This window comes from Diadema antillarum, unplaced genomic scaffold, assembly GCF_040938485.1.
Source record: "Diadema antillarum isolate AM-2024a unplaced genomic scaffold, OU_Dant_1.0 scf00000067, whole genome shotgun sequence".
Classification (NCBI taxonomy): Eukaryota; Metazoa; Echinodermata; class Echinoidea; order Diadematoida; family Diadematidae; genus Diadema; species Diadema antillarum.
Genome location: NW_027270956.1, coordinates 905,972 through 931,620, shown reverse-complemented (window position 1 = coordinate 931,620; position 25,649 = coordinate 905,972). Strand labels below are relative to the sequence as shown.

The 25,649-nt window shown below is 38.9% G+C and overlaps 1 protein-coding gene across 1 annotated transcript in view; it reads left to right on the top strand.

Annotated features, from left to right (window-relative positions):
* The first annotated feature begins 6,535 nt into the window (after positions 1-6,535).
* The window catches only part of LOC139716577 (reticulophagy regulator 3-like), a 31,555-nt gene continuing 12,441 nt past the window's right edge, over positions 6,536-25,649 (top strand). The window contains exon 1 of the mRNA XM_071628106.1: positions 6,536-6,776. Coding sequence (XP_071484207.1) covers positions 6,547-6,776 — 230 coding nt within the window. The 5' untranslated portion in view covers positions 6,536-6,546. The remainder of the gene's footprint in view (positions 6,777-25,649) is intronic.

The following is a 25,649-nucleotide window of genomic DNA, read 5'->3' as shown; positions in this document are numbered from 1 at the left end:
GATTCTTATAAACATGGGAACATGCACTCCATGTAAATGATAGGACTTATAACAAATTGACATAATTATTCAACCATCACTAGACAGTTCTGTTATAAGATGTTCTTTATCTAACTAAAATTGTAAATTATGATACGTGTATGTTCCCATGCAAACTCACAACAAAATACAGAAATTTGATTTCTTTTAATAATAATTCATTATGTCTCTAAATTTACAATTAAAGAAAGTGATTGCAATAAGGATGTCAAACATCGTATATTAAAATAATAGATTATTCATTTGTCTCCATCCGTAGTAACGCACGCAACTGCAGTGTGCAGTTTGTAGGCTGCTGTGAAAAAAAAAAAATCACAGGCAGCCCAAGCAGGATTCGAACCACGACCTCTGGATTACTAGACCAGCGTCATAACCACTAGACCACCGGAGTGCCCTGGCGCTACCTTTACACATGAATAATTAAGTATAGAAGGGCTTGGGGGCGCTTCGAAGTTTACTGCTCTTATTGAATATGTACATGTCATTTGCAACTCAACTAAAAATGATTAAACACACTGAAATTCTTACTTTAAATGATATTCATAATCTGTTTTTTTTTTTCTTTAATAGCTTGGGATGTACACTTTATACACTGTATCGGTCTACATTTCGCCTACCATATGGAATTCTTTACTTCGAGACGTTTGTTTTTAACAAACAAAAAATTAAGAGTCCTTTAAAGGTGCTGTAAAACAGTGGTGTTTGTTTGTTTGTTTGTTTTTTGGTGGGGGGGGGGGGGGGAGGGGAGTCAAATTAGCCTTGGCCCCTCTCCGCCGTCTTTTTTTTTTCCTTTAGCTGCATATTTTTTAGTCATCACATGAAAATTCGTCTGCATCCACCCCGTAGTTTTGCTGATGACCTTTCTTTTTAATTATTTTAGCCACACACAATTTTGGCTGAATTTCCCCAACCCTCTTGTGAATTTGCTAGTACATGTACTAAAACACATTCTCAGAATGTGTTTATAGTACTGGTGGATTAAGGATTCACAGGGAGGGGGGGGGGGGGGTCGGCCAAAATTTCTCTTTTCTCATATGTAACAAGCCTTCGGGGCAAAAGGCTGATATTGTGGGCTTTCTACACACATTTTTAGATGCTAATTATTGGTTAACATGAGCATGATCATTTATGTTGTGATTAATTTGTTTCCTTATATATGTATGACTTCTATTAGAGACTTAATTGGCTTGGCACTCCTTACATCGACCTATTTTAGACACCCATTTCCCTCTCTCTCTCTCTCTCGTGCTTTTTCTCTACTGTCCTGTGAATAGTGTAACTACATGTACATGCAGTACCTCTTCTCTTTTGTGATACATCAAGTTTTTATCTGAGCATATGGGTGTTGCAGCACTCTCAAGCTTCATGCATATGCAGCAACATCTTTGTGTGGTCATATACATACATGTAGTTATGCTTGATATATTAATTTGAGAATGTTATTCTTTCTCTTGTATATGTTCCGTCCGCACTCTATAGATGTAAATGTACGATGTAAGATTTGGTGTGCATGTTCGAACTGTGTTCCTCTTTTTGTGAACACACAAGAACTGATATAATAATGAACTTGAATTACACATATTCTTGAATCTTGATTCCATCTCCATTTGCCATTAGATATGTATTGATTTATGGAGCTCTTCCACAATTGTTATCCTTCCCATTGTCATTACTCATCTCTGAATAATTCAAATTTGATATTCTATTGAGGACCTATGTTTCTTCGATTACATAATGTACCTCTTCAATATATTGCTGCAAAAGGCATAATAAAACATGACCATTATTATATATTTAAAATGAAGCTTGAAATTCTGATAGTGTCGATATTCATGTATTTTTAGGAGTTTATCAGTTTCGAAGAGTGCATGCAGGATGAGTTTATGTTTTTATATGATCAGGTGCAGCTATCATAGAATCTGTTGAGCAGGAAAGAGAAAGATGGAAAATGAGGAATTATGAGTGAATTCGCATGCGAGCCAAATGACAATAATGACACTGATAAAAATTGTGACAAAGTAAATGTCACAAATATGTGGAATAATAAGAAATAAAGAAATTAATATATTATTTCAGAGAAAGAAATAACAGAGTGCATGCATGAGTATGAAAGATGAGTAAATACAAGTAATTATTATTGACTGGCACGTCTTTTTCCCAAGATTTAGCGGTATCCTTCATCTTAGAACAAACATTCATAATTATTATGAAAGAAGTGAACTGAATTTGAATTAAAAATAATGTGAAAAAATGAAAAAGTAAGTTAATTAAGTATTAAAAAAAACAGTAAAAAGTAAAAAATATGAAACACAGTATACCGAATACATGTATTACCAAATGATAGATGTCCAAATGCAAAAGTGTTAAATAATAATATATCCACAAAAAAAGGGGGGGGGGGGCAAAGAAATCTTTGGAACGATCAACCACAGCTATAATAACAATACATGCGTGTACTAAATGAAGATGAAAACAATGACAACACTCTTTTTAGAACAATTAAGAGAAACTGGCTTGTATTATCATCTTAATTATCACTAAATGTATTGTAATCATCACAACAATCATTACATGACAATTAATTTCAATTAATAAGGTTATTGTTGATAAGCAGGTATAGCCCTAATAGTATTTGTATGTAAACACATACGAAAATGAAATAGCGACGGTTCGTAAATACACGCGTATTGCACGTTACCTATTGTACAGGCCCTACAGCGCGGGTCTCACGAACCGGCGCACAGTGGGCCAGAGAGATACCAAAGTGCGCCAAAAGTCATTTTGGGCACTTGGGATTTTTTAATTTTTGACATGCGCTCTTGAGAGGAAACACTTTGAAGAATATTTCATTGAAATATTTAAATCAGATATGTACATTAAAGGGATATATTTCCTACCTGAAGTAGCAAAATACAACATTTTAAGAGTTTCAAAGCAAATTGTAACCTCTTTAATGAAAACGTAATTTCGACATATAGTTTTTGAGATATCAACCTGTAATTTCTCCCACATATTTGTCAGAGTTTATCTTACGTCATGAATGCCGTAAAAATGCAAAGAAACCTAATCTTCATGAACATTTTTCGGTAAATATCCTTGAAAAGAGGGTAATTATTTGTCTTTTTTAATATATCCAAATGAAAAGTTTAGATTGCCACGGATTTCCAACTAAATTCTATTACCACAACATTTCCTGATGTCTCAGCTTTAAGCTGATACCAGATTTGGCTGCCACCTTTTGCCACTTTTTGTGTTAGAGCCGATTTTCCGCGGCACATTACGTATATTTTGGACCTAGCAGCCGCTTAGGAATTCTGTTATCATACGGCGCCGCATGAGGGCGGCATTATATTTTAATTCATTTTTTTTCTTGCACGTTAAATGCCCGCAAACATGATTCACACTGAATTAGAGGTCAGAGTTATAAATATATGAATAGGGCTAGTTCCGGCACCTAAAAGACCCTTCTTTCAAAGATAAAAGAGTACATAATTGCACATAATCAAGGTCATAGCCATATTATAGTCCATATTGTCATAGCCACTGCTGTAAACAAGCTATTCCCTCTGCCATACATACTGTATGGACACCTAGATACTTCGATCCTACTCTTGACATATGCAGATAGAACGTTATACACCTAAACACAGATATTCTATTCTCATCGGTTACTCTTTGGAAGCAAAGTCTGTTGGTATCCGGCTGCTCACCAAAGTGTATCGGATCGCAGTCTGATGAATCCGACTGTGTCGGTCGACTATCAGGTCAATGTCAGACATTGCTCGCGTGATCCTCATCGGACGATCTTGCCTCATGGGATCATGCCCGACCTGTCTGACATTGACCTGATAGGCGACAAATACAAATCGGATTCATCAGACTGTGATCCCATATACTTAGGTGGGTTGCCGGAAGCAAAAAAAAAAAAAAAAATAAAATGCTTCCGACGACTGACTGATGAGAAAAAAAAAATCCTTGTGGAATGGGGATGAATTTATAATTTCACATGATAGTGATTCCGATAGATTTTTCATTAAAAAAATATTTTATTATAGCTTTTTCAAGTAAACCTTCATACACGGAAGACTCACTCTTAGTTGTTAAGTCATAACCTTTCATTCTCCTGATTATTGACTTCACAATTTGTTATCTTTCCAGTAAAATTAGACAAAATGGTTTTTCGAGTGTTGCGCTTGTATAAATTGATATGGCATAGGCCTAAGGTTATAAAGTAGAGAGATTGATTTGATATCACACATTATGTCCTGCTAGAATAGAGTGAAGAAATTCCCCCAAAAGTACAGCGTACATCATAAACTTATTCTAATTCACACGGACAACAGTATTATTTTGCAGTACGTGGGCATAATATGGAACTTCCAGCGCAGCATGAATTCGATCGCCGAATGTTTATACACTTTCTGTGGCCAATTATGTAAGCATCATGTATTCAATGATAGTAGATAAGCAGTGTCAGTGAATGTGAAAAGATAAATGAACCTCTTTTCAAATTAACCTTTAAAGAAAATAAAACAGCCTAAGATTTGCACTGCTTTATTCGTCATTTACAGACCGATTTTTGGTAGCAAATGAAAAATCAGCATCACAGTGACGTCATATGAGTTTGAAATTATGTTCAATCAATTCTACGCCCCAAATTACCCCTTGACACCACATTTGGGTAAAAAGAAACCATGGGATATAATTTTGGCGCAGTTTGAGCTCATTCTGGCCCACTGTGCGGCGTAATACAACTTACGTCGGTTCGTGAGACCCGCGCTTAAGTACATAACCTATGGTGCGCGCAAGAAACGATGGATTTACGAACCGACGCAGTGAGTTTGAAGACAGAAATATCGTAATTTTTTTGAATTCACACTAAAATTACACTATGGATAGGAAGAACAACTTCCACTCTCATCACCCTGTCAAAATTTTCACACACAAGACAGGAAAAGTCATTGAAAACGTTGTCTAAAACTTGTGAGATCTTTAAACGCGATTTTCTCAGAACTGCATTTTCGCTCAAAAACGAAATAGCGTCGGTTCGTGAAAACGCCGACGACTTGTAGAGACTTTTAGTGACCGGGCGTATTGTTTTGATATTGCGATTTCTGTGAATGTTTTACAACACGCACAACATCCTATATGGCCTAGCTCAATACTGTACTCCTATATATCGTCCCGGAAACTGAAACGGTCTCCACGATCTCCATCTATTCGACCAAAAGAATTCATTAGAAAACAAAACTGAATCAAATTAACACTTGGAGAGGAAAAAAAAAATCCTCTTGTGATTGGTTGAAATAGTTTCAGGCGATTATAGGCCATGCATTATTTGGATACAAATAAACTTAGGCCTAGGCCCCATGGCTCGCTTGACACTATTTGGAAAATGACGTCAGTTTATGACATTTTCCAAATAGCGTAGGCCTAGTAATCAAGTATGCATAATGTCTTTGTGAATTGACATCGCCTCTGGATGCACCCCTCATAAATTGTAACAGTTAGTGAGTTACTGCCCTATACTATACTGCCCATTGCTTTGACCGGAACTCTGTAACATAGTAGTTAGTGTATTTGTAGGCCTATACTAAAAGCATGCACATGTTTCTTCTTCTTCTTCTTCTTCTTCTTCTTCTTCCGAGTAAGTGCAGTCCACCATCTGGGGGGCATTTCATGAAGCATTTTTGTCCGACAACTTGTCGGACAAAAATGCTCTCAACCAATCAGATGCAAGGATTTCAGTAGCTTTTAACATTTTGTCAGATGAAAATATCTGACAAAACGCTTCATGAAATGCCCTCCTGGGGGGCATTTCATGAAGCGTTTTGGTCGGATATTTTTCTGACAAACTGTTACAAGCTACTGAAATCCTTGCATCTGATTGGCTGAGAGCAAATTTGTCTGACAGCTTTGTCGGACAAAATGCTTCATGAAATGCCCTCCTGGTGTATTTTCGCACTGTTTGGCGGGTCTGGTGTAGCCTTTTGTCAAGGCCCTCTCGCTGTACGGTATAGCGAGCCCAGCCGAGTGGGCTGCGCGCTCGGATGGACTCGCTTCGCTCGTCCGTTCGCACGTCCGTTACAGCGAGAGGGCCTTGACAAAAGGCTAGGTCTGGTGCGGTGTTAGTGCCATAGAAGGAATGAAAATGAAATTTAGAAGTGTAAAAATCGCGCACTTTGCAAAAGAGGTCATAGAAGGTACCACGGTAATTGTCCATGTTTAGATTGATATTAAATATCAAGCGATGATATTAATCAAATTAGGAAATCCGCGATTTATATTCATGCGTGCGATTGACTTATGTATGCCAATAATAATATACAACAACAAACGTCAATTTCCTGTTGATATAGTTCTTGTGTGGGTGCTCCATCAATATACATGTGTAGTTTAGTGTATCGTCGCCTTTATCTCGCCTTGTACAGTGTGTGAACTGTGTGAACGCAGTGCCATGACGTCATACCACAACAAACCGGACTACAGTTACATGGATGAAACAAAATGGATGATGCCGACGACTCAAGTCCGACGATTTCTCGATCATTTGACTCCATACCCGCTGATAAAATGAGGGAACTAGAGAGAGAGGCGGCGATCAGAACAAGAGAGGAGCGTCTCAAGACCATTTTAAGCCCGATGGAGGGATTAGTGATGAATATCCAAAGCCTTTTGGTCTGGGAGAAGCCACAGCCGAGCGCAGTCATGTTTGTGTGTGCCAATATTGTGTTTTGGTAAGTCGGACAGCACGTTTGTAGAGCTAGCTGCGCGGTGTGTGTACTCGCCAGTGCAGCGTGCGTTTTGTAGGCCAGCCCGGCTCCTGAGAGTGGAGCTGCCCGTGCTGTGCAAAAGCCAAAGCCCAAAGGCAAGCGAAAGTAGGTTCATGCTACGATAAACCCAAACGTTCCTAGAGTCCTAGAGAGAAACAAATGCACTGTCCAGGTAGTGAGTGATGGAATTGTTAAAAAAGAGCTGTGGCTTTGACGTGACTTGTGTCCAATTAAAGATCGTGTGAACAAAAGGCAGTATCCTCACTTCTGATAGAGTCTACCCTTCATTGTCTTGAGTGATTGGCCTTGCTCTTCTTCTTCTTCTTTCAATAAAGTACAGGCCACCTTGTGGTGTATCAGCGTACTGGTGTGGTGCTAGGTGCAGCCATGCATGTACAGTGCATTTCAAAACGTTTGCTCATGAAGACACATATGTACAGTGCTAATTAAAATGTGCTGCTAAAAACTGCTCCTGCCATCTAGCGGAGCTGGAGATGTTTCACCTCTTCCTTGAACATTAAAGGAGAGGTGCAATTGATGGCTTGGTCTGGTAGGCTGTTCCACAGTCGTGTTGTGTCCGGAATAAAACTTCTCTGGTAGATGAGGGTACGTGCATGAGGAATGTTCAGCATCTGGGAGTGGCCCCTGCGGGTCCTGGGATTCGTGGATAGAATTGTATTGGATGGGATGTCTACATGAGAGTTCATAACACAATACATCATGTAGACTTTCGCTTGAGCTCTACGTTCCTGGAGTGAGGGCCAGCCCAATTTATGAAGCATATCGGTGACACTGCTTGTTCGTTGGTAATCCTGAAACACAAAGCGGGCATAACGGCGTTGTACCATCTCCAACCTGTTGATATTGACCTGTGTAAAAGGGTCCCATATTATGCTGGCATACTCCATGATTGGTCTCAGGAGGGTCAGGTAGCACAGCACTTTGATCTTTCTTGGACATGCATGGATGTTTCTTTGAAGAAAGGCACTGGTGGAGTTGGCCTTCTTGGCAACTTGATTGATATGGTGGTTCCAGCTAAGGTTGTTCTGAATGTGAATACCAAGGTATTTGGCTGTGTTGGTGTTTGCCAGTGGCTGGCCATGGATGTTGTATGAATTAAGAAGTGGTTTCCTCTTGTTGGTGAGGTGAAGCACTTTGCACTTGTTTGGGTTGAACTGCATTAACCAGTCGGTCTCCCAACACTGTAGGGCATCAAGGTTTTGCTGTAATATGTGGGCATCTGCTTCTGACTTGATTGTTTTATAAATCATGCAATCATCCGCAAATAACCTCACAGTGCAGTCGGTGGATAGACACTCCGGCAAATCGTTAATAAACAGCAGGAACAGCAATGGCCCTATGACACTTCCTTGGGGTACCCCTGAAGCAACGTTGACAGAGCTCGAGATGGAACCTTCGAGGATCACCCTTTGTGTTCTGTTGTGGAGGAAGTCAGAAAGCCAGTTGTGGAGTGTTCCCCTTATGCCGTAGTAATCAAGCTTGTAGAGAAGTCTGGAGTGAGGCACCTTGTCAAATGCTTTTGAAAAGTCAAGCAGTATGACATCAATCTGCTCTCTATTATCAATACCCTTTGCAAGGTCATGGATTGCTAGGGTGAGCTGGGATGTGCAAGACCTCTTCTTTCGAAATCCATGCTGGACATCTGACAAGATGGTGTGTATGTCGAGATGGTCCATGATGTTACTGTGAATGATGTGTTCAAGCATCTTACAGGTTACTGATGTCAGTGAGATGGGCCTGTAGTTGGAGGGATCATGTCGGTCACCTGATTTAAAGACCGGAGATATATTTGCTGCTTTCCAGTCAAGAGGAATCTTGCCTTGATCAAGAGATGCTTGAAAAAATATGGTAAGGATTGGTGTCAATTCTTTGGCTAATTCCTTCAGAAGTCTGGTAGGAATTTCATCAGGACCAGTGGCCTTATGGGGATCAAGTTCGGACAAGAGCTTAAAAACACCAGCGGGGGAGACTGAAATGTTTCCCATGCTTGGATATGGACTTCTACCCTTGTACGGGATTGTAGATATATCTTCATTCGAGTTAAAGACAGAGGAAAACTGTTGATTCAAGACATTGGCCTTTTGCATGCTATCAAGCTGCAAGGATCCACTTGGTGATTTTAGGGCAGCAACTCCACTTGCATCACAGCGTTTGCTATTGATGTACTGCCAGAAACGTTTTGGGTTGCTGGTTGATTGTGGACTGATTATGTCAGTCAAGTACTCATTCAAGGCCCTCTTGCAAGCTACTCTTGATTGTTTCTTCAGCACATGGTATCTTTCCCTGTCTTTAATATTGCCACTGTTTCGAGCCCTGACAAAGCTACGCTTCTTACGTCGGGACAGACGCTTGACATCTGTATTAATCCATGGCTGATTAGACCGTGTTGACGTCATCTTGGAGGGGACGTTTCCATGAAGTATGTTTGTCAGATTGATCTTTATATCTGACCACATGTCTTCAACAGAACTCTGGGCATCAAATTGGGATGTGAAGGTTGTCTGGTAGGATACACATGCATCTTTCATAGTTTGAATATTCATCTGTTTCCAGAGATAAATCTTTCTTCTAACAGGTTTACGTCTGTTGATGGAGATTGACGATTCCACAGAGACTATGTCGTGGTCTCCAATTCCAGGTAAGGCTGCACACTTGCTCACTAATGATGGTCGGTTTGTGAGGAAAAGGTCTAAACAGGTGTTAAATCTAGTTGGAAAATCAACTGTTTGGTGCAAGCAGCAGTTCTGGAGCATTTCAAGAAAGCGGTGGCTGATTGCGGAGGGGTACTGGTTTCTCTCGGTGGTCTGAGTCGCCCAGTTGATGTCTGGCAGATTGAGATCACCTCCTAACCAGAGCACAGCATTGGGGTGTTGGGAGTGTATCTTTTCTATCACGTTGCAGACCATGTCCATGTATTCAGTACCGGATGAAGGAGGGCGGTAGATGACACCTACAAGAAGGTACTTATTTCTGGTAACGGGTATCTTAACAAGTATTGCCTCTACTGCTTCTTCAACAGACAGCTGCTCAAAAATTATGTTTTCCTTAAGGGCTATTAGGACTCCACCATAGCCATCAGACCTATCTCTCCGGACGATAGTATAACCATCAGGAAAGAGCTCAGAGCTGGTGATGTTTTCTTTAAGCCATGTTTCAGTTCCCAAGACGATATCTGGTTTGGTAGAATCCAAGACGTCCCCTATTTCCGCTTTCTTATTTCTGACACTTTGAAAATTTATGTTCAGAACTCTGAGGTTTTGCTTTACTTTGTTAACTCTCCCAGTCTTCCGCTTGGTAGTAATAGGGGATGAAGAAGCAATAGGATGACCAGGACTATAGTGAAGCGAGGACGTTTGGTCGGTAACTCCATCTGAATTATTGTCATCAGCTAAACAATCAAACTGGTTACTTGTATTAGCCTGGAAGGAGGTGAACAAACTGCTAGAAAATTGAGGCATGCCACAGGAGATGCAATACCATGACACATTAGAGTTACCTAAAGCTTCATAAACAGGAGTAGACATTAGCATGCAGTCAGCGTGGTACCATTCTTGACAATTGTCACAAGCGACTCCCCTCTGCTTCCACGTGACTTGGCGATAGCAAATCTGGCAGGGGTCTTTCACTCGGGGGCCAGGATTAAGTTCAACATCGGCAGAATTTGTGATAAGAAGTATGCTCAAATAAATCAAACACTTTCCTTTACATCTGTGGTCAGAAGGGCATACTCGAGCTTGGGTGCTGGCATTTTGAGAAATAATGCGAAATGCATATGTACTAACACTAAGTTCATTGCAGTGAGGTAGGATGTGGTTTCTTTCTGGAGTCTGTTGGCATGAGCGTGATCTACTTGAGTACACATGATGTAGGACAAGACAAGGGCGTGCTTCAGAAGAAGGTTGAAAAAATACTTCATTGCTGCAAGTGATATTTAATATCGTTGAAACAAGGAGGGAGTAGTATAAACACAAATTCTTCAAGTTTGTCATTTCTATCACGTAGCTTGAAGACAGCAGACTCTATCCAATATCAAAATAAAACTTCCTATAAAATCGAGGTAACGATGTTGTGAGTCCAATATAGCTTGGTTGCTATGCCTTTGGTGTGTTCCAACAACTTGTGATAAATTTACATGTACCGGTATCTTGTATGTGAGAAGGGTTCAAAATGGCTGTCACATACCTGTAAACCTTCACATGTGTGTGTGTGTGTCCACAACCTGCAGGACCCAGCAGCGTGGGGTTGTATAGCTTTGCAGTGCAGTAACCGGTGGTATTCAACAAGATGAAGGGTGGCAATGAAGTTGAATAGAGTTGAATACAATAGGACCTATTCACCAAACATGAGTAGGCCTATTGTACCATGCAAGTAAGATAAGTAGGCTCTACTCAGTACTACTTTGAACTAGTCAAATGAAGTCACAATAAAACTATAAATGATGTACTTGCGAGTTTGAAATGAACAGCAGTATACCGCTAGTTAGCTTGGTGTTCCCATCATCATGCAATCCGTAGAACCGTATACCAGTAATGCACTATATGTAGCCTCCTCATCATGTACATTGTTGAACATGAAGGTGTGTACACAAATTGGCGTGGATGGGACTGTAGACTTCACAGTGCTGACAAGATGAAGGGTGGCGTAGAGTTGAATGCTGCATTTGGTGCTAAATATCACCACAAAATTACTCACAAGTGTGCTGAAGACAGAGAGTTGGCATTCATGGAAGTGTTGATAAATCAGAAAATCATAATAAGATCTCCATTTTAAAATTTTGTGATATTTTATGGCAGACAGACAGAACACACTGCACACTGCACACTGCACCACTCACACTCCCAACAGCTCAATCAACATGTTCTTTTTTTCTTTTTTTTTAATGGATGATCATAATGATTACAAATTCAAAGTTGAAATTGGTGAAAGAAGCCTGTGTCTGTGTAGAGAAACTAGATAAAGACTGTTGTATTGATCAGCCAGAAGAGAGCCAAGGTGTGCAGCAATGCAACAGTTACTAATTGATTATTTTTTAGACATGCAACAAAATGTCATATAGTCTGCTTGTGCTACAGACCACAGGCCCATGCACAGCATAGGCATAGCCATAGGCACAATATGCTAGACTTTCCTGATGAAAAGCCATGTTTGTATATCCCGATATTGACTTCTTGTGTGTGTGTGTGTGTGTGTGTGTGAAGTCTTGATAGTTGACAGAAACACTGAATTGGGGATGCCAAGTTTTAAAAAATTTTATGAGTGAGATTTTCATGACTCGACATCTCGGCGCGCAAATGTGCTCGCGAGCGAGTGTGGGAGGGTTTTCTTAGCCCTCCGCGGTAGGGAGCTTTTTCAATTTTTAGCTCTTAATGGTGCGATCAGGTGCATACTTAAGTGACTATTTTTACTTATCTTGAAAGACAAAAGGGAAGTGTACCCTCAATTGCAACTATCACTTTAATCCTTTGAGCTATGCTCATTATTAATATTATAGGCCCAAGTTGCAGACTTCGCCTGATACGTGAGAAAAATGGGTGCCATGCGTGAGATCGTGAGATGGCCCCTAAATGCTTGAGTCTCACTCAGAATGCGTGGGACTTGGTAGCTCTGACTGAATGTCCTGAAGAATATAGCATGATATAATCCCTCTTCGTAATACTTCCTCCGATTTCCTCTGTCCAGGCATTTCATCAGTGTGTCACATGCAGATTTCTTCAATCCGTGCTTTACAAAATTGTACATCACCTCTCCATTCACTGCCATTTTGTCAGTGTGTGCATATAATACTTAAAAATACTTTAGGTGGTGACATCCTGCCACTCCAGTGTAGACTTTATTATCTACAGAAGACTACATCCTGTAGTGGATTGTCACTGTCAGCAGTATGAGAGATGACATATTGTAGGTCCAGTTGTGTGTGTACAATGGGATATGGTGCGCGAATATCAGAACAGTCACTTTTTAAGAAAATCTCGCCTATTGAATATTGCACAACCAAATACCCAAACTTGCTGTAGGTCCAGCACGATGTCCTTTGGTAAATACTGTATTAAGTGATTGGTACTATTCTCCGACTATTGCCAGTCGTCGTTGCAGGCAAAACACAGTCGTTTTGCCCATTTTCGGTTCTCAGAATAATGTGGCACACAGGGAGTTGTTACCATGGCACATAAACAGCAAAACAATGTTCTAGGATTGCCTGACAAGTGAGAGTGTGTAGTATGTATGAACAGGATTGATTATTATTCTTACACTGTATGTCTTTTAAGTATATTTTCTCTGTCCTAATTCTCATGCCTGCAGATTGATTCTCCATATTTACACAGTCCTCTCCATCATATAGGCCTACACTTGTCTTGATTCTGCTCCCTTGGTGTACTCGATATACCCCCTCAATAGGAGCAAATATTGCTTAATTAGCTTTGTATGGCCTACACATGTATGACCACAGTATGGACAAAGCTCATAGATCCATGAAGCGAACTATTAAAACATCTGAAGAAAGGCTTGCATTACAACACCAAACTTGCCGCAATGAATTTGATTATCCTTTATTAGCCAGAAGAGAAAAAGGACGTAAGTCACTGTCATGTTTTTAGCAGTGGAGAGTCTACAATGTAGGTTCAGCAGACAACATTCAATGCTGAGACCAACACGTACCATGGGTACAGGAACAACATCATAATTTTGATGTCAGCCTGCTATAAACTGACTTCCTAGTTTGGGATTATTGCTGGTGCTTATGTTGATAGCACTTATACCAACGCTAGTACCAAACCTAAAATCATGCAATGCTGTTCATAAATCCATTGACAGACAGTACCTGTATAAAGATGAAATGAAAGGAAAGATATTTTTTCTTAAATGGTCTGGGTTACTGTACAGGGAGTAAACCTCAGAGCATAGTTCAGTTGGGGTTTCAAAAATGAAGGAAATTGTTATTGAAAGATGACTGTTTGGGTTTAAACAATGCAGGGTTATCTGCTTCATGTGTGAGGGGAAATGGACGCGTGAAAGTTTGTCAAGTTTAATTTTCTATGGATCAGTCTAGCATTGCCCCTAATGATTCAGTTTTCAGGACAAAAACATGAATAATATAGGCCTAGAGAGTAATTTAATTTCTGATTGCTGAAATGGAAGCAGTATGCATACATTTGTACAAGGTCTGCAAGATTGATTTTAAAGTCAATATTTTGGAAGGGATGTTGCATGGGAAAGCTGAGGGTTTGAATTACAGTGTACACACAGTAGGGGTAATGTGATATTTGATATGGCTCTGCATTTAAAGGAGACCGCCATTTGATTTTCAGACTTTTACATTTGAAAAACTATGAATTAGTTATACTGAGTGCAGAGTTTCCAAATTTATAGTCATTGGGATGAGGAATAAGAAAGTTTACAAAAATTATTACAAATTGTAAAGAACAAGGATGATGACATGGCAGCCTCACCATAAGAAGGCATGAGTTAGGGCTCAAGGAAGCAGAACAAAAGAAGAAGGCATGCATAGATTCCACACAGAAGAACTTGTTAAGCAAGCAATATGGTAATGAACTTACACTACTACATTTCAGTGTATGCGTTTTAGATTTTTCAGAGTATTGGTTTCTCTGCTCACGGATCACAATAAATTCCACAAATCTATACATGGAGCTGTCAATTTATTTACTACATGATGTGAAATTATGAAAATCGTCTGGAATGCCCCTTTAATAGGAAGACCTGCATTACAATCATGCTCAGTGTATTTTATGTATGTCTGCCTTCACATTCGTGTGTTCAATTTGTGTGCCTGATCTGTATGCAGTCTTGTCGTCTTATGGGCATTTTATTTACAACTGTACATTGAAGTGCAAACTTGTAGATTCTTTTATAAACTGTCTAGGAAGAAGGAAATGATGTGTAAATACATGTACCTCTTCTTTAAAATGAAACTACCTGTGTGTGTGTGTGTGTGTGTGTGTGAATTCGCAATATCCTTGTGTCTTGGTTTTGGCTTGCTATTTGGTAGGCTGAATGGTATCCCCCCCCCCCCCCCCCCCCCATCAAATTTGATTTGGGTTTGTCTGATCCCAAGTAACTTTGTGTTTTAATAATGCATTCTAATTACATGGCATTGTCATATGTTGTACTATATTGTTTGAGTAATCGCTTGTGCATCATATAAGGAAAAAATGAAGAATATACAGAGCTCTGTAGGCCAGATATCATGTAACATTCACAAATTTTGAGTGTTGTACTGCATGCTGTCTTTTTCCAGTGAAATCTCATAGTGAAGACAGTTCAAGTTCAGTAGCATTTAGCTGTATGATATTTACAGGATAGAAAAAGATAAATCTTATACAGTTCTGTATAGCAGCATGTGCGAAGTACTTTATTGTGAAAGTGTGGAAAAAGTAGATTAAAATGACTGCAGCACAAAGCAAGGTGCTACATATCTGTAGGGGTCTATTGGTTTAGTGTACATACAAACAGGCGTATATTTTGTGCAGCATTGAGGTAGTAAATGATCCCTGATTAGTCTGAAGTTAGAGAAGAGGTAAACATCACATCCCATGACATTTAGTTATTTAAACTGACTCAGCAAGCTGTGAGTACTTGTTGGCCCATCTTATCTGATTAGGCAAACTTTTCATTGAGAACAAGGAAGTACTCAATTGATTGCCTGCCTATCATGTTGATGGACCGATTTAAACATTGATAAACCAATTTGTGATCCAAGTTTTATGCTACAGCTGTAGGTACGAATGTAGTAATTTGACATTTAGAAATTTAATTAGCTAGACACTTGTGTGAATATATTACTGCAGGAAAGATTCATTGTATTAATTAAAACTTTTGCTCATGCAAGGATAAAATTTACTTTAAAAAGTTTAGTCTTTTATATAAAAAAAGAAGCCAAAATAGATACACTGTACAATTGTATGTGGACAGTCTAGATGTGAAAAATGTTATGAGGTAAAGTGAGTGCTTCACACAAATACTGTAGTCTCACAGGTCTTCAATTGACCTAAAAATCTAAATTGAACTTATATACTAATTTGCTTCGATAAAAGTAAGAAACTAAATCATAAATTCAGCACTATGTCAACTTTGGAACTTTGTAAACATTTTAATGGTATCTTTCTTAAAGGTGACTTTAGACTATAAAAAGCATAGTTGTTGACTTAATTGACGATATTGGTTTTCATACGATACACATACATTGTACGCTATGCTGGCAGGTACAGAAGCCAGGGTCCCATTTCATAAAACTTGTTATTAGTATTATAGTAACAAAGTTCATTTCTATGACAAATTTGCCCTCAGCCAATCAGATGCAAGAATTTCAGTAGCTTAACTATCATACAACTTGTAACTTGTTATTGATATATTGATAACAAGTTTCATGAAATGGGGCACAGATTCAGTGAATATGATCACTGATTCAATATGAATTAATAATTTTAACCAATTATACTGGTATTTGATAATGACAAGAAATGATGCAGACTAGTAGAATATTCATGACTGAAATGGAAGTCAAACAAGTATGACAATTACATAGAACTTTATTAAGCCATTGCACAAGATTCTTGAATGGATTAGTATGTACACAGAATGAAGTTAGACAGATAATGTGTGCATTTTACCATCCAATCCTCGATAGGTTCCATCGGGAACCTTATTGCATGAGTTGTTCGGGCCACGTGATGACTGAAATAAAACGATTTGCTTGTCTTGAATCATTTTGCAGAAGATATGATGAAATCATGGCCTACAATATTTTAGTGGAATGTCATTGCATATTTTGCATCATAGAATAAATGACATTGTTTCCCCGATGCAAATGTGGTCAAACTTGTTTCATGGTCTTTGAAAACGTGTATGCAGCTGATTAGAAATTGAGGGGAAAAGTTGAAAACATCATGTTCCATCAAGCAAATTGTCTCAGAGATAAGTCCTATATACTGACTTGAGCAAACTAAGTTGGTGATTTTTCTCCATTTTTGCTCAGTTTCCCTATTCATATTTGTTTGATTTTGAATTCTCAACTTTCCTCAAAACCACTTTCTCCCTGAGACATATTTTTGTATTAGTAGGCCTACAGTATTCCTCATACCAGTTGAAGTATGCAAGCAGTTTCTAAGTGTATTTTCCTAGTACTTATCCATCTGTCTTAACTACTTGATGTCATGTACATGATGTGAAGTTCCTCCAGCTGGTTCATATGGCATTTGCACATCATGTGATGGGTAGTGTAGGGTATGGTCCCGTTCGCTTGTTTACTCCATCTGTGAACTGAACGCAGTTGGCAAACATGCAAAGCAATCAAGGCCTAATGTTATGATATACATAACTTGTACGTATACAGACTGTAGTGGTGCTAAAAATTTATGCTGGGCATAAAAGTAATGATAGTATTGCATACATTGCTGAACAAAAATTTTCACTTCTGTAGGAATAGAAAGAGGGCAGATTATAAGATTTTCAAACAAACAGATGATATCAGTATCAGATCTCATGTTTACAAATATGGTAAATTTTGAGGTCTAAGGATGATGCCAGTGGATGACTGATAAGATTGCACTAAGAAATTAAGGCAAAATACGGAAGACCGTATGTGCTGGAAAGTGTCTGTAATTTAGTGTAAAGATGATAAAATGTATCTTTTTTTAAGCTTAAAAAGTATTTTATACTTTTTTTTTAAAGTATGGTTTTCTACTTCTTGAATGACTTGCTTGATCTCTATCCTTTCAAATAATATATTAAAAAGAATGATATATCATCAAATTGGCTGATGTTGGTCTTAAGATATCATTCGTCTCTACTTGTACATACATGTAAACATACTTCTTGTGTGTAGCAGTGACTTCAAAGTGCTCACTCATTGCCTAAAGTGCACTTCTGTTCTGAAAGTATGAACACTACGTATTAACTCCCTTTGCCTATTCATACATTACACAAGCATGGCACAAATTTGATGCTTGTGGATCTTGATTCGATTGCAAAGCGCTCTGCACAAGTACTTTAAACCCAGGTCATAGATGGGGCAAGGAATATCAAGTGTACTGTGGTGGATATCAGATGGATTGTGTAACAAGAGATTTACTTCCAGAGGCAGTTTACAACCAGCTGTGCGGCATGCAAGAGAGTCTGTTCTGTTTACGATATGTCAACTATGGGAATGACACACTATCTTTGCCCCGCATGATTGCTGGCAAGTTACAGAAATAGATCAGAGCAAGATTACAAGTCATTGTGTGTGACGTGTAAGGCACACGTACACGTACAAGTGTAGCCAACTGATAAATGTTTTTACTACATATTGTAGTAAAGTGCGTAGTTAAAGGAAATGGAATCTTGGCAATGCTATTTCTGCAGGAAAACTTTTGGGAAAGTAACATGCACAGTATCCAAAGCTACTTGTACATGAGTTTTGCATACAAATTATCAGTAGTACTAGAGAGCTGTTAAAAAAATAAAACACCCCATACAAAATATTTGCGTGAGTACTGTATGTGACAGAGTACTCATCATCATGCTTTCCTATCCTATTGTATGAAAGAGACAGTTGAGAGTTAATTGGAATTTCAATTAAGCCACTCATGCCTTCCTGATGTTGATTGATTGTACAATCCAATCATCCTGTGCTCTCAAACTTGGTACATGTAGTACAGTGCGCTCCTGTTATCAAATGGTTATAACAAAATGCTTATTACAACAAACTAAAGATTCAGGTCCAGAAATTATCATCTACACAACAATACTTTGTGTATATTATCTTTCTGTACTTTGCTGTTCAGCTATGACACAATTTCATGATAAAGAAAGAGAACTACACATGTACAGGTCTCTGAGGACTTTGTTATTTTATAAAGGAAGGTGCCTGTGTAAGCATTTGGCATGATTTTGTGGTTGATGACAGCCATATTTTTTTTTTTCTCATTACAAAGTTTCAAAGTGAGATTACTTGAGAAACCTGAGCTGGATACGGGTTAATGGTTCAGGCAAAGTCTACTATTGTTACTTCGGATCTTAATGCCTATTCTTGTGTGATTTGCTTGTGTAAATACGACTGCACTCGAAGAAAGGAGTGGGGACTCAACACTGGCAGTTGCGTTGTTGAATTGGAATCATGCCAAGTTTTGTGATTCAGTGATTATTTTGATATTTGAAGTGGTAGAATCCTCTCAAGCCTGATGTAAACAAGCGAAGGAATTTCAGCAATCCATGCCTAGTCACATTGAATGCTCAGGAGTGTCAACATATTGATCATACATGTAAACCTTCGTTGTAGGTCCATGATTTGATCAAGTGCCAAGTACAAGTTGTAGTAGGGTTTGTTGTTGTTTTTGTCCATGACTATTCGCTGACGCTGTTGCTGCATGATTGACAGGTAAATAATCATGTGACTGAGAGACGTTTTTGATAACCTATTAATGAGGCAATTCTCAGGTGTTTATCAAAAGAGGTTCATTAGCAAATATCAGGTAATAGGCAGTGATTGAGCCAAGAAGTTTGAAATTACTGTCACTCCACAAACTTGTTTGTGTGTGAATTAGTCAAAATAGAGAACAGCAAGAAAACAACAACATCAATGATTAGCTCTTGTGATATGGGATGCCAACATCATAAATCGTCGTACAAAATACAAATTGTAGCTGTTTTTGTAGAAACATTCTGTCTTTATTGATGGATGACTGTTGAAAAATAAAAGAAATTAAAATCATCTGCATTGCCTCCTTTGGAAAGGAAGATCAGTATAAAACTTGTTCATGAAATCAAACTTTAGTAACCCCAGACAAAAATGGATCATGTGCACCTTGAACACAAGCTGGCAACATACGATGTAATGTAAACTGTATGTCTGCACTTTGGCACACAGTGTGTTTCAACCAGCCTATTTTGCATTGTTGGGCGTGAGAGATGCACTAGTTCCAACTTTAGTCCTGTCTGGGACTTGTGGATTATTTCCTTGACTCATAGGCACACATGAATGCACTGAAGACACACTGCATGCCATGCCAACAGTCCCTTGGGAGTAAAGATTGACAAACGTGAGTGTTTGGTTGGGACATCTCTTGCATCTCATGTTTTGCACACTGGATGAAGATTTAGGCAGATCGAGGAGGGTACACCTTTTTGGACATACGAAGACATTATACTGTGCAACATGCAGCAAATCTATAGTGACAGCAAGGAGGATCGATGCCTCCTTGATCCATAGTAGCTCCATGCTTGATCACAGGTCCTGTCGCTACAATCATGCAGTGCAAAAAGGGTGTACTGCCTGTTGATGAGAATGGAATCAACCAGGAAATATGTTGTTACCATCACACATTTTTGTACATGGATACAAGCAGGTGTAGTGGGCATTAAGTAAGTACAGTCAACCATGCATTTATACTTTATAAAGTCAAATAATCACCTAGGTCAAAGGTTTTTTCAAGTCCTCTTCTCTTTATATTCTATTGATTTTAATCCCCATAAGACTAATTTTCTCAAAATAGAAGCTACTTCTTCAGTCCAAATAGATTTGGCTTACATGTGTAGGCAAGCCGGACTGTAATGTACACACACACATGATATATGTCTAATATGAGACATATTTGTGTATTCTTATATCGCGGTTTTAATTTGTCTTCATCATGTGTGTTTCCATGTTGAGTACTTTATTTGTTTAGCTTTTTTCCCCAAACATTTCTTCCTTCTTTTTTTTTCAGTCATCCAGGGCCACTGAGCAACCGCGATGTTGTAGCCTTGCATGAAGTAACCTTGTTTTTCATACTCATTTCATCGTGCCTAATGTACCATGAATGGGCTGTCACTTCAGTGACAATCAATGAAAAACATTTGGGGCAAAATTATATCATTTTTCTTTTTTTTTTTTTCTTTTTGGGTGGTGTTGATGGTACAATGTATGTACCAAATGTGTTAGGTGTTTACAGTTATTGCATTGTGCAGTGCAGCGACATCGCAATTTCTTCAGCATACATTTTGTATTGAATGTTTCTTGTATCTTCAGGTATATGACCAGTCTGATTTTTTTTTTTTTTTTGGTAGATGTCTGTATGATTAATGGAAAACAAAATGAATTGAGACTTATATGATACTTGAAGTGATGTTGCATCCAACAATGATGGCTGTGCAGACAGCCGTGCAAGTCTTTTACATTGTACGTACAAAATATTTGTACCCGTGAACAGAAGTCTTAAGAATGTGTGGCTTAATTTTCTTACTGATTCGTTCTATTTCTCGTTGAGGGAGATGCATTTTCATGATCAGCTTTCAATAGGACAGAGTGATGCAGACTTGGGGGTCTTTCAACTCATTTGCATATAACTGCCAGGTTGTAGTCTCATCATCCAGCCCTTGAATTGTGTATTGGCCGGGACATCAAATCTATTGACAGTGCAGAGACTCCAACCCAAAGCACCTTCTGATCTGGAGATTCTCCCGCCTGAAACCCCTAGCAAACGGGAGACTCTAAGTTGATGTGTGCGAAGCGCGAAGTTTCTAGGGTTCTAGATGCTCTCTGGTGCTATCTAAGGCTTATTTTTTCAACATACGATAGCAATAAGTAAGAAATCCTTTCCAACGGGAGACACAGAGCCAGGGCGCGCGGGAGAAATTAAATTATAAGCGGGAGAATGGGAGATTTTGCAAAAATGGGTTTTTGGCGGGAGATCTCCCGTCGAAAACGGGAGAGTTGGAGTCTATGACAGTGTAGACTTTCATGCCCGCGTTCTGGTAATGAACACACTGAAAACCATATTTTTAGCATGTAAATGTTCTGATAAGTATCTATACTTTGTCATGAAATGCAAGTGTGTGGTTATCATTACAGATTTCATTAGAATTTATTTTCCTGGTTTTTTGACATATATGTAGGAAGTGATGCCAGTTGACAGCCTTGAAAAAAGACTGTTATGCATTTTAATATCAACCAGATTATGCCAAACAGAAGTTGGCTGTTGCTACTGCGGTTTCGCACTAAATCAGGTAGGCGTAAACTGTGCATAGTTGTACATGTATAGACATTGAATTGGGTACTTGAGTGAAACTGAACGTATAAAGCATATTACCAGGCACTTTTGTGCTGGTACCACAACAAACTAGGTCCACGTAACAGCCTTAGCTGGCTGCAGGGCTTTCCTTCCTGTGCTGCCAAGGGGTGGATGGTGTCTTCGCATTGTTTGTTTACTTATGCAAATCATTTGCCAGGGGTAGTGAGCTGTATCGCTGTAAAACCATACAGTATACAATGTAGGACATGCTTGTACATGTATAGTTTGGTCTGGTTGAGGGACTGCTATTATTATGCCTCTAGAGGTATTGTGTATTTTCTGTCCACAGTGAAATTTGTTGTAAGGTACATCGGCTTAAGATAGATTCAGGGTGCCACAAATGCTCTTTCCCTACTTGCCCAGGGCAAATCTCCCTATCGCATGTAACTGTAAAAACTCAAACAGCAGTGGCGCTACGCAATTTCCATGAGAATACAATGTGTTGACATCAGTGAGCTGTGCCAGTATACAGTGTGAGATCTATTTGGTCATGAGCAAAAGAACAACAGCGACAACAACAACAACAACAACAACAAAAACAACAACAACAACGACAACAAAAACCAGAGCACTGTTGTATTTCCCCAAACTACCATAGTTTCTTAGATTTTCTCGGCAACGGCTATGATGTGTTGGGGAAAAGAAACATTGTTACAAATGTATAAGCTCTGAAAATACATTGCTGTTGTGAAGTGACAGTGTTTTAGTCGTGGTAAAAAGGGGAAAAATTAGATGTGATTACCGCATCTAATACTCTCTATCTGTGCCTACCGCACAATAACGTCGCATCATCGGAAGTACGTGCAGAAGTGAACACTAAAAGTGTGGCCCCGCTTGACCTCCTTGTGTTGTGCATGGATGTGTAAGATCACCTCATTCATGTGCTCGCAGCATAGGCCAGCTACAGACCTCACTCCTAGTGACAAAATGTTTGCATATATAATGTATTATATGCCATAGGAAGAATTAATTATGCGCTCTTGTTTGGCAAGTGAAATTGATGGGTGTGTGCCCATTTTAAAAGGCATCAGCCATGTGCCTTAGTGCCGTTTTGAGCAGGTGCAGATCGAGGTATAGCTCTTGTAATGCCCTCAGAATATTGGTTTTTGCGCTTCATTCTTTTTAGTAAACAAATTGGGTATTTATGGCCATTGAACTGTCATGAACAGTGTTTGTCAGACTAGATATATTTTTGAATGTTTTAGGGACTACCAGCATTTGTTGGATGGTTTGGTTACTTTGTTTCATTTTTTGAAATTAAAGATGACCTTCGTCATGCTTGTGCGGTTTGCTGGTAGGTGACCTGACCACCATATCGTATTAGTTGTGCCAGCTATTTGGGAAATGCATTGATACATAAAACTTTGTCAGTTGTTAGTTTTTCTTAGTGTATGCCATGGTGTTTGTAATTTGACAACAGTATCAGCAACCTTGATCTATACCTAGTCGTGGGTATAGCCTACATATTAACAAATATTTTGAAAATGTATCAAATGGGTGAGTTCAGGGAAAGTTCATGAAATTCTATTGCTGAGAAACCCTGTATTTTTGTGCAACATGCTTTTTAAAAAAAAAAATATCCATACATGTGTGTTCATGTTGGCGAGCCATCAACTTTCAAATGAGTGGGTGGTGTGGTAAACAGTTTGACAAGTCACATGTCAAAGTATTGCATTATTCATGATGCAGCCATTTTCTTCCAAAACACCCGCAATTCAGTCTGGAAAGATTTGCCAAAGCCAGCCATGGCAATCTCATTGTTTCATGAACTACACTCCTTGGCACATGTACTGAACACAAAAATGATGACTCTTTGTCCTAAAGTTGGCAAGAGGTGTATTGGTGTATTATGTAAAACATTTTAGATGTTTAATTTTTGCTTATGAATTCAAGTTCAGAGCCTGTACTCCTAAACTTTTCTATGCAATATTACAAAAGTAACATTGTAAATTTCCCGTAATATATAGCAATTCTAAGAGCGGGGTTTAGTCAAGTTAGTGGGATAGAGATATTATACTTGACTGACGACAGCAGGGACGAATGTGGATTGTAGCATTGAGGAGTAGAAAGCGCCATGATACGTGATGTCGTATTAAAGGCCATCAGTCAAGCAACCATGCACATATGTTATAACTATTATTCCGATATAGGGTACAGACATATTAAAAAAAAAAAAGACAGATCTATAAGGTTACCCTTAAGGTCAACCTTCCAGCCCCGTTGGAGTGCTGCCAATAGTCTGTAAGTTCAGGTGCCATGTGCTGCCCTGGAGGCCCTGGCTAAGGTGTGGGAGGGATTGTGGGTCATGTTTGCTCCAAATGTTCCTTCCTGTTTTGCCTAAAAATAAGACTTTCAGTTTGAGTGATATCGCTGTAGGTAGTGTGTGCGTTCACACCAAATTTGGTTATGTCACTACTTGAGTGGCGTTTAAAGTGTGTTCACGTCTGATGGTGAATGTTTACGTCGACACTATTGCTTGAGAGCCTGTAGAGCTTTTTATGAGAACATAGGTGTGGCATCTAGATGAAGACTTCTTTTATTTCTCTTTCCATCCATATTTGGCACACAAGTATGAATCTTGTGTCAGCTGTGCCGTAATAAATCAGATATTCAGTAGAGAATGATGCTGATAATTAAAAGAAGAAACATAATAGAGTTATTTTGTTTGTGCCGTGAATGACATTTTTTTTGGCACTTCATTGATTTGACAAATATGTACAATTGTATTTGTGTATGTACATGCAAAAAAGCAGGAAGGATTAATGTGGGAGGAGGCCCTTCCCCCCCCCCCCCCTCCATAGTAGGGAGTTTTTGGTTTTTTTTTTAAATTTGGGATATGAAATAATGACATTTGGTGCATACCTGTGAGTCAGTTTTAAAATGAAATTGCATTACAGGTATGCACCAAATCTCACAATTTTATTAATAAACTGGTTGTCTGAGAACAAAATGCAAACAAGACGTTTTATACTTGATGTCTGAATACTGGCTGGAGATTGGCAATTTCCCCTTCTCTTGAAAGCGCGATCTACTATATGCATTTTGCCAATTTTGTGGTCCTTTTTTTCCTTGCCACGCCCGAAGGCATGCAAAAATGGATGCTGAGAGTATGAGCTTGAGATGATGCACTGAGGCACGAGTCTTGCGCTGGAGATGGGAGACTTGGTATAGGTCTGTGTAGGTCAAGTTTGGATAGATTACTGAATGCTGTGCAAGTGTAGCAAAGTTTTGTTTGTTATATTTTGCCTGCTTCAAAGTTCATAATTATCATGGCAGCATCGGCCCTAATTTGCAACTTAATAATGGCCAGGTGCTTTGTACAAAACATTCTGCTTTCAAAGTTGTATATATTTATAAGACAGGGTATTGAGATGATAAAAATAGTTGCTCAGGGCGAATCTGCCATGCGGTATTTAAAAGATTGTCTTTCATCTCTACATGTACAACTGAGTGTAACAGAAAAAGAAAAAGTGAGAGCTGCTTCTGTCGTAGTCTAAGCATTATGAGGTTAGTATGAAAGCACATAACATGCTGTCGAGTGCACTGTTTGCTGTTAATGAACCTGTCTGTATGATTGATTCCCTGGGGATGGAATTCTGGCCCAAAATTTGAAGGCTGGAAAAACTATGACAGAAACATGAATACAGAATTACCGGCTAGTTTCCCAGTGGTAGGCATTTAAATCAAATCTGCTGTATCTGTATCTTCCGTGCAAACAACCAAAATGGGGAAAGTCATCATAGTGGTGATTAAATTCCTATTTCTTTTC